This window comes from Microtus ochrogaster, chromosome 5 (genome assembly GCF_000317375.1).
Source record: "Microtus ochrogaster isolate Prairie Vole_2 chromosome 5, MicOch1.0, whole genome shotgun sequence".
Lineage (NCBI taxonomy): Eukaryota > Metazoa > Chordata > Mammalia > Rodentia > Cricetidae > Microtus > Microtus ochrogaster.
In genome coordinates, this window is record NC_022012.1 from 80,313,782 (window position 1) to 80,323,390 (window position 9,609).

Consider the following 9,609-nt stretch of genomic DNA (forward strand, 5'->3'; position numbering starts at 1 on the left):
TCTGGTGCCCTCTTCTGGCCTGCAGGCATACACACAGGCAGAATATTGTATACATAATAAATAAATAAATAAATAAATAAATAAATAAATAAATATTTTTTTTAAAAAAGAGTACTTGTTGCTTTATCAGAGGACCTGGGTTCAATTCCCAGCACCCACATGACAGCTCACAACCATCTACAACTCTAGTTCTAAGGGATCATTCTCTTCTGGCCTCTGTGGGCACCAGGAACACACATGGCACACAAACGTGTGTGCAAATAAAACGCCATACACAGGGCTGGAGAAATGGCTCAGTGGTTAAGAGCATTGCCTGTTCTTCCAAAGGTCCTGAGTTCAATTCCCAGCAACCACGTGGTGGCTCACAACCATCTGTAATGAGGTCTGGCGCCCTCTTATGGCCTGCAAGCATACATGCAAACAGAATATTGTAGACATAATAAATAAATATTTTGGAAAAAAAAAACACCATACACATAAAAAAAATTCAAATTTCTCTTATCTCTTGCCTGTTCCCAGAACATCCCCTCAGTACTAAGAGAGCCAGAATGTAGGTAAAATTTAGTCATACACTGAGTGTCACCTAGGCATAAGGCCATGGGAATACTGTCATCTAATCACGGCAGTCTGGAGCCAAGCCACTGTGCTGGGTAACTGTAGGTGATTCCCTTAGCCTCCTTGACAGCTGGGCTCACAATAGTTCCCATGACAGAGAACCTGTTACTTGCCAAGCAATGCTTCCAGGGTTGGGGAATCCTGGATGTAAGAATGTTCTTGTAATTTTCCTGAGGTAGGATATGCTCCTCTGTTCATAGTACCCCTAGGAGCCCTGGAGAAAAGACCTCTGATTTTGGAACTGGGTGGTGAAAGCCAAGACTTATGGGATACAGGCTTCGGTAGACAGTCAAGTTTACCAAGGCTTTAAAGTTAGTGTGGGACGGGTGTGATAGTAAATGCCTGTGATTACGACAGGATCATGAGTTAGAGGGCAGTGTGTGCTACAAAGTAGCAAGGACCCTGTCTCTAAGAATAAACTGAATGAATAAATAAATAAGTCCATTTAGAAACTAAATCCACAGTTCAGAGGAGCAAAGGCCGCACCCAGGAATGGTCTCTGCTTCCTTTGCCTGGAGCAGGGTGGGACTTACGGGGAGAGGGACCTTCCTAGAGCCGCCCTGCGGAAGTTGTCTCAGGCTGGTCCATCCTGGCTAGGAAGATTTTTTTGGTTTATTGTTTTGTGTTGGGTTTTGTGTCTTTTGAAAAACAAGAGATTGAGCCTTTTTATGACATGGATTTTACAGCGTAACGAGGCAGCGTAATTTCCCATTCTCAGCGGCAAGTGCACTTTTTACACTAATTGCATAATTAGACATAATGTACTAATTGCAGTAATGGATGACAGTCAACTAAACTTTAACTTTAAAAACAGGGAGGCGTTGCTGGGGGTGGTTGGGGGACTTTATCCCCCCTCCCTGGGTTTTGTGAAGGGGATGGGGAAGCCTGCCTTCTAAAGCTCTTAGAAGCTTCCTCTTAGAGCCCAAACCAAGGAGCCACTGGGTCTTTCTCTCTTGCCCAAGCTCAAGCAGCATATGTCACAAATGTGGGGTGCTCCTGGGGAGTGTGGGCTGTGTAGGTAGGGCAGGACCAAGAAAGGTAAGTGCTCTCAACACAAGAGGGCCATGTCTCACCTAGGAAGAAAGTCCTTCCCTGTACCTCATGCAAGACTGGCTACATCTGCCTGTGATCCTCTCTAGACAGGGTGTTCCCAGGCAATCTATTCAATATGAAGGTGAATTATTATTAACAGTGTGTCACACAGTCACCGTATACAGACCCTGATTGTGACAATATGCTGTATATAGCTGACCCATCATGGAATGATGGCAGTTGACAGATGTGAGCAGGTAAGGAATTCTGGAACTGAGTGGCACACGCCAGTGCCCGAGCACTAACTGTGTTCTGAGTGGCACACACACTAGTGCCCAAGCACTAACTGTGTTCTGAGTGGCACACGCCAGTGCCCGAGCACTGTGTTCTGAGGGCTCCAGTGGTCCTTTACCCTTGCCCTGTCCATGGCAAGTGAAGCTGCCTGGGGAGTTCCCAGTCATAAACACAACCTAGTGTAGAACAGCCTGCATTAGGGTTTTTGTGTACTTAACTTGGGACACCCTCTAAGTCCCAACAAGGCAAGGCCTGTGCCAGATCTATCCTGGGTATTTAATTTTTACTTCTTTTTATGGTGTTTTTCCTATATGAATGTCTATGTGAGAGTGTTAGATCCCATGGAACTTGAGCTACAGACAGCTGTGAGCTGCCATGTGGGTGCTAGGAATTGAACCTGGGTCCGATGGAATAGCTAGCTGCCAGTGTTCTTAAATGTTGAGCCATCTCTCCAGCCCCATATCCTAGGTGCTTAAGTGGGAAAGAATTCCAGGTGCCTGGCCCTGCGTCACTTTTCCCATGTTCAAGGATGGTTCATGGTATATTATAAACCTTGAAAATAGAAGCCTGGTTAAGCAGCCTCCTAGAGGTGAGGCCAGGGGCCCTCACTCTGTCTCTGCTCTACCTAGCTAGTCCTACCTGTCTTCCACTCTTCTTACCTCCTTGCTGGCCTTGAGCTACCTATGACTCTCATTTGTGGCTTTCCTAATCTCTGGCATAGCCCCATCTATCATTGGATACCCACCATCAGTGCCAGACCCCAGGACCTCTTTCCTAGGAGGTCTAATCTGCCCTCTGTGGTCCTCTTGTTGCCCTCCCCATTAGGAGCCTGGTGGCATGAAAGATGGGGCAGTTAAGACACCCACCTGGGCTGTTCTTTGTCAGACAAAAGAGCAGACACCAAGAGGTGTGGCAGAAGAGGGTTTAGGGGAAAAACCAGGCTCAGAATGGGGGCTGGTATGCTGGAGCACCTAGCTGGGCCCCACGCTGAGCCTGGGCCTTTGAGGAGACAAACAGAAGCGAGGCAAGCCTGCATCAAATCTTTCTTGTTCCATTTTCTTTCTGATTTAATTTTCCAGAGATTAGGGCCCGTTCACCTTCACTGCAGAGAGAAGCCTCATGGGTGTGCCTGTTTTCACTCCCAGGGTTATGTGGTTGGTTAGAAGATCTAGCTGGTCCTGCCAGGCCTCCGCTCCCTCCCTTCTGGAGCGGCTGACTTCCCACTGGCCCCAAGCTCCTCAGCATCATCGGCTGCCCCAAGCTCCTTTCTGGTTGGCCAAACTCCCAGCTCATCCCTTTAAAGCCTTATGCCCCGTTTCTCGAAAGCCTTACCTTCAAGTTTAGAGAGAGATACACAGGACAGAGCTACAAAGTACCCTAAGGCAAGGGCTTTGAATCAGACGGGCCCTGTGCAGACTCCAGCTCTGCTATGGGACTTCACCTCTCTAGCCCACAGCGTCTTTGCCTGTTAGAAGGGGATCACAGGGATACACGGTCTTCCTGGGCCAGCATGGATCAGTGAGGTCCAGAATAAAAGCACCTGGCCCAGGGTAAGCCAATGTCCCTCCACCTTCCCTCCTCCCTCTCCCTTCTCAACTTCTCACCCTGGCTCAGGTCTGGGCCCTACTGTTGCTGGCTTTCTGGGACTTTGTAAAATGTCGCTGATGGGGTCTATCCATGCTACTTGTCCTGGGATCTCTTTTCTCCTATCGTAGCTTTTTGAATTTGCGTATGAGGCTGCCATTTGCGAGTGAGGCTTCCAGGCTCCTTCTACAAGTGTTCACGTTTCCCATCCAAGGTTGCTGTTCTTCAGGCATCCTTCATGCTCACTTCTCATTTATGTTAGGCTGCCCCCAGGAAGCAGGAGGCTGGGTCTGGGGTCTCCAAAAGAACCACAGAGCTAGTATGAGTACCCCAAAGAGGAAAAGGCACCCCTACTAAATCACCACCCTAGGCAGGGCCTGGGAAGTGCAGTTGGTAAAAAGCCTGCCACATGAGCATGAGGATCCGAGGTTAAACTCTGGCACCTTTGTAAACACTGGGGACACTGTAGAGACAGGAGGGTCCCTGGGGCTCACGGGTATCCAGTCTAGCCAGATCAGTGAGTTTCAGACTAAGTGAGACCTCCCCCCCCCTCCCATAAGGTGGAGAAAAACTGAAGATGTTACCTGGTGTTGACCTCTGACCTCCACCTGTACCTACTTGCACATCATACAGACACATTTTTTAAAATGGTGACTAGAAATACACGATAGAGGTCCATGATCTGTAGTATGGGGGACTCCATATAGCCTCCTAAATTGTCCCTCCTCCTTAGCCACCCCTGCAGTCCATATTCCTCTGGCCCTCTACCGCTGTCCCTTTCCCTCAGTCATGGCTCTGTCTGCCTCCCCATCCCAGCACCTTTCTTCCACTCCCTGTGGGATGAAGCCCCTGCCTCTTGCCCCGCTACCATAGATAGCTTAGCGTTGCAGCACCTGTGTGTGCACTGGCTCTTTTGTTCACCTCAATCCAGCTCTCTGGTTAAAGGTGAGGACGCTGAGGCAGCATTGCTCTGGGGACTCTTTGGTTTTTCAAAATAACTGTCTGGGCCAAGGAAACCAGAAGATGTGTGGTCCTGCTGGTTGAGGCCGTGTTCCCTGTGTCCTGGCCTTCCTGCCATGCCCTGGCTGGTCCCGAGGCTCGGGGTTACAGCTGGCAAGGAGCTAGACTTTGGCAGGGTGCAAGCACTATGCTTTCCCTGGGATCCCTCCTGGGTCCATGCTGGAAAGCAGCTTCCTGGCCCACATCAATGTGGGGATGACTTACCCCCTGGGGAGAGGCACCTCTGAACTGTACCATTCAGATCTCCCTTGGGCTCAGGGCTGAGCTCAGGGCCCTTCCAGGGAACAGAACAGCTGGAACAGATCCAAAGGAATGTTGAAAGGATGAGACTCCAGAGGTCTGCCTTTCAGGAACTGCTGCATATCAGGGGCTCATTTGGGGCTGGGGACTGGCTGGACTGGCAGCTTGAGCAGCCACTAGGATTTTGTCTTTATAACACCAGAACCCCTTACAATTCCTTTCCTCTTTCTCGACAGGATTTAGAGCTCATGGGAAGACAGGGTGGCAGGGACAGCATGGGCAAGGTCTGCTAGCAGTAGTCCAAAGAGGCCTCAAATACAGGCACCGGGGAGCCAGCAGAAGGACATCGCCACAGGCCCTTCGATAGAAGAAGAGCAGGACAAAGGCCTGGCAGAGGCATGCGGGGCTCAGGAGCTCACACAGCTGCAGCAGAGGTGAAGGGATGGCCCAGGTCCCAACACTCTGCCCTTGAACACGGAGTTGGGCACATGCCTTTCTTCAGTGTCCTCTTCAAACAGACACGGTGCTTGGGGGGACAGCAAAAGAGCTGGCTGTCGCTGTGCCCTATCAGTGGCTCCCTGGTGTCTGGACTCCTCTGTTATCACCTCCAGGGCTGAGACTGAAGTGTTAGGGAAAAAGACAGGGTGGCTGAGGGAGGGACTCAGGGGCAAAACTCAGGAGACTCTTGGAATGAAAGCTGATGGCAGTCTCAGCGGGCATACCTAGCAGAAGAGTGGGGGCGGGGAGAGGACCGAGATTACTTCCTCCGGCATGGCGATCTCAGATCTCAGACAGTAGCCGTGGTGGCCACAGTACAGGGCTCCGAGGACATGAACTGTGCTGTAGTTCATTGGCTGTTGTTCATTGTGCTGTTGTTCAATTGAGAATTGGAAGGACTCCCATTCTCTCAGATATATCGAACCCTGGAAATCCAGAGACTTCTTGAAGACCCTCAGCCTACAAGCTTTGTGTCACCTGTTAGCCGGGACACCAGACTGCTTCCCTCTGCTGACCCCACCCAGTAGCCACATAGGCTTCAAAGTATATCGTAAGCCTGGGAAAGGGGTTCCCAGACATTTCAGGAAAACCAGTATGGCCCAGCCTCAGAGCCTGGGAATGACCTTGACAAGCGAATCTAATGTTTAGAACTTCATCCCTTGGCCCTGATGAAGCCAGGCAGCTGCGCCCCCTGCTGGCACAAATAGGCTGGGTGCTTCTTCAACTGTGTGGCCCAGATCATGGCTGCTACACAATCAGACTATGGTCCAAAGCTGAGGTGGTGGGATGTTTTAAACCTCCAAACCTGAGAAGGATGGGTCAGAGAAGATGGAGCCTGGCTTTGCCACACCGCCCTATGTCCAGAATTGTGCTCTCCTGTCTGATTCTCAATTCCCCTAATGTAGGATACTGGCTCCCTGCATTTCTCTGCAGCCCTTGGGTTGTGATTCTTCCTTTTCTTTACCTCCATCACAGAGGACCATCAGAGGACCTTGGTCCAGAGCTGAGCATGGGTTCTATGGCACAACCTGCCCTGGTGTCTGCTCAGAGCTTCGGTCCTCTCTGGCTGTACAAACAGGCCCTGCCGCTCGCCCCCTAATTGCCACAGCTCTGGAGGAAAGAACAACTTCACCACAAATTATTTTGTTCTAAGAGGAGGACAAAAAGAAAAGAGAAGCCGAGAGGGGTGGGGAATGGCAGGAGGAGAAGATTGCCTGAGCCTGCTTCGCTTACTGCTTTAACCCTTGAGATGCCAGGCACTGGGCAGGCAGCAAGGCTGAGGCTCTGGCAGCCTCCAGCCCCCAGCCCATCCCCTTGTCAGATGACAAAATCCTTACCTCTGCACCTCTTTTGTCATTCTCCGACCTTATCACGCCTTGCTTGTCTGTCTCTCACCAGGTGCCTCTGTCGCCTCCTTATTGCCTGCCCCTTACCAGCAATCCTTTCTGTCTCTGCATGCCCCCACCTCTGCACAGCCTGGTGGCAAAGCTCTGCCATGGTAGCCGGGCTTAAGACCTCTAGTGGTGAGAAGCCAACTTGGGGTACAGACTTCCTGCAGTCATTTGAATGGATGCACGAACTGGTCTGTGTCAGGCCTGGAGACACTCACACGTGTATAATGCATACATATGCATGCACATAACCAAGACCCAACCCAAGCATGAACAAAGATGCCTGCTGAAATCTGCCTCTGAGACTCACAAGCTGTATTCAGAGGACCTAGCCTCACCCATCCTAAAGCTCACATGCTGGCGTGTGCACACAGATGGCAGTGTCAAGCCACCACATCCTAACCATCAGTTTACACGCATGTGTACTCAGACTCCACCTCCTAAGGAGGGGGAATGGGCAGAGTAATTCTTCCTACCTGGTCTCCCTCAATATTCTGTGCCTTGAATAGCAGAGCTCTCCATAGCTTCTGCAAATGGCCTAGGGCAGCATTCGTAAAAGGAGCACATTGCCTGAGGCTACATGGAGGAGTAGCTATGCATCTGCACACGTAGGAGATTCGTTCGTAGCTATGCACATATATGTACGTGTGTGGGTGTGCGAACATCTTCATGTCGGGATGTGGTTTGTGATGCATGCTTTTTAGCTCCATCTCTCTCACCACATAACCTGCCTTCTGCTTCCCATCCAGCCTACCCCTCCCCCTCTGCTGCTCATAGGCACTTTGAACTAACAGTCGAGACAACTCATAGCCCCTGAAAAGGGATCCCTGAGGCCCAGACAAGACAGACCTGGACCCATGAACCATCAACACTGGCTTCCAACTAGCCCACACTGGACCTTCATCCCAGATACAAACTATAGAATTCCAGCCCTGTGTTCCCCTTCCCTGAAATCATGAAGGTCCTGGACTCTGCTTGTTTGGGCCAAAGCCAGGTCCTATAGGAACAAGGATGAACTGAGCTGTGTTTGCAGTGACAGTATGTGAGGCCATGGCATGGGAGTTATGGGCCACTCTGGCCTCACCTTTAACCTCTGCTTCCTTCTAGATCTACAAGGACAATCGGAACCTGTTCGAAGTCCAAGAGAATGAACCCCAGAAATTGGTGGAGAAGGTGGCAGGGGACATCGAGAGCCTGCTAGACAGGAAGGTGCAGGCTCTGAAGGTAGGCCAGTGTGTCGGGAGCACGAGAACATTAAGGGAAGGTGGGATGGCCTTGACTGAAGGCAGTGTTCTGACCCTCACTGTCACAGGGCGCTTGGCTCCTGGAATTTCGGCAGGAGAAACAGGTACAGGACTGGGCAGTTGTGGCAGTTGTCATTGGGTTTGGATGCATGTGTGGTGACCTGGCAGACCTAGGCAGTCCTACCTCTCCTTCCTGCAGGGCCTTGGAGCTTTTTCATTTCTCTCAGCCTCCTGGTCTGTCTGTGGGTGAAAGAGTGTGCTCCTAGGTGGGCTGCAGGAGCTGGTGGGGAGGGGATGGTGTGGAGGCAGCCACAGGTGGGGAAGGCTGGAGTCCCTGCTCTGCCCAGATCTAAATATTTCTCTGCCTGCTCCGGGTCTCAGCTCCCCATTTATACTCTAGTATACTCCAGCAGCTAGTAGTAAGACCTGCCAGGCTAGCCTGACAAAGCAGCCAGATTCCTACTCGCTACAAGGACAGCAGGTGGGAGGAGCCCTCAGGAGCTGTGGAGTCATTCCTAAATGCGCAAGAAGCATCCATTCTGACCCTAGATCAGCGGCACCACTGTAGTTGCCCCCAGCCTATGTAGAAGATAGCAACATCTGTTTTTATAAGGAAGGAAGAAATCTTGGTATGTCCTACAACATGGATGAGCTGAAACTCATCGTGCCAAGGGAAAGAAGCTGGTGACAAGGGCCACGTGTGTGATCCTATTTCTATGAAATGTCGACAGACATGGAAAGCTAGCTTACTGGTTGCCAAGGGCTAGTGGAGAGAAGATAGAGCCAGTTGAATTCAAGGTTTCCTTTTGGTAGTGATGAAAATATTCTAAATTTAGATTATGGTGGTAGTTGCACGACTCTAATTATACTAAGAACCACTGAAATACATGTTTAATGTGACTGAATTTGCTATGTCAATTAAATCTCAATAAAGCAATTTTTTAAAAATTAGCACATCCGTCCACAGCTATGGCCAGGGTCAAGTCAAGACAGCTAGCCTAGATCCTCCATATCTAGACCCCAATAAAGAATGAGTCACCTTTTTCCAGTAGCTTGGCCGCACTGTCCCTCACAGGACCCTGCCTTGTGTGACCTAGGTGCATGCAAGAGAGTGGGGATGGCCTTCTGATTGGAGGAAAACTGGGTTCTTAGGACCTCCCAACAATTAGGAACCCAACAAACCCAGAGCTGTACCTAGAGAGCCTAGTCTCACCTGATTTGGGGGATCTCCTGGTCACAGATAAGGAAAGTCAATTGGAAGATGAGCTGCCACCAAAGGGGCAAAGCCAGGTACCAGCTGTAGGGGTCAAATGCCTCTCCCTACTAGTATTATACCATGTGCTCACTTACCCAGCTAGCACACCACACCTGTCCACTTCCTCTCCCAAATGTGTCCCTTTTGGTCTTGTTCTCTATCTCCTTGCCCCTCCCTCATCCCAGACCCTTAGGGCCCGGACTAGTCTCACCCTCCCAGTCTTCTTACCCATGCCTCCTGAGCTGGGATTACAAACACATACTACCTATACCTGGCTGGCCAGCCCAAATTAGATGATCTTTCGGGGTTCCTGATTCATGAAAGAGTCTGCGAGACATTCTGCAGGACACAGCAGATAGTGACTGAACTGCCTTTGAAATTTCCTGCTTCATAGAAATGTCTGCTGGATACTATGGGCCTGAAGGCTGAAGATGGA

At 50.4% G+C, this 9,609-nt stretch overlaps 1 protein-coding gene across 10 annotated transcripts in view; it reads left to right on the forward strand.

Annotated features, from left to right (window-relative positions):
• The window catches only part of Cacna2d2 (calcium voltage-gated channel auxiliary subunit alpha2delta 2), a 130,357-nt gene that overhangs the window by 56,687 nt on the left and 64,061 nt on the right, over positions 1 to 9,609 (forward strand). For all 10 annotated transcript variants that reach the window (XR_003376962.1, XR_003376963.1, XM_026779501.1 and 7 more), the window contains exon 3: positions 7,782 to 7,898. Coding sequence is in view for 8 of the 10 variants with exons in the window: in XM_026779501.1 (XP_026635302.1) it covers positions 7,782 to 7,898 (117 nt within the window). In the remaining 2 variants the exon portion in view is untranslated. The remainder of the gene's footprint in view (positions 1 to 7,781; positions 7,899 to 9,609) is intronic.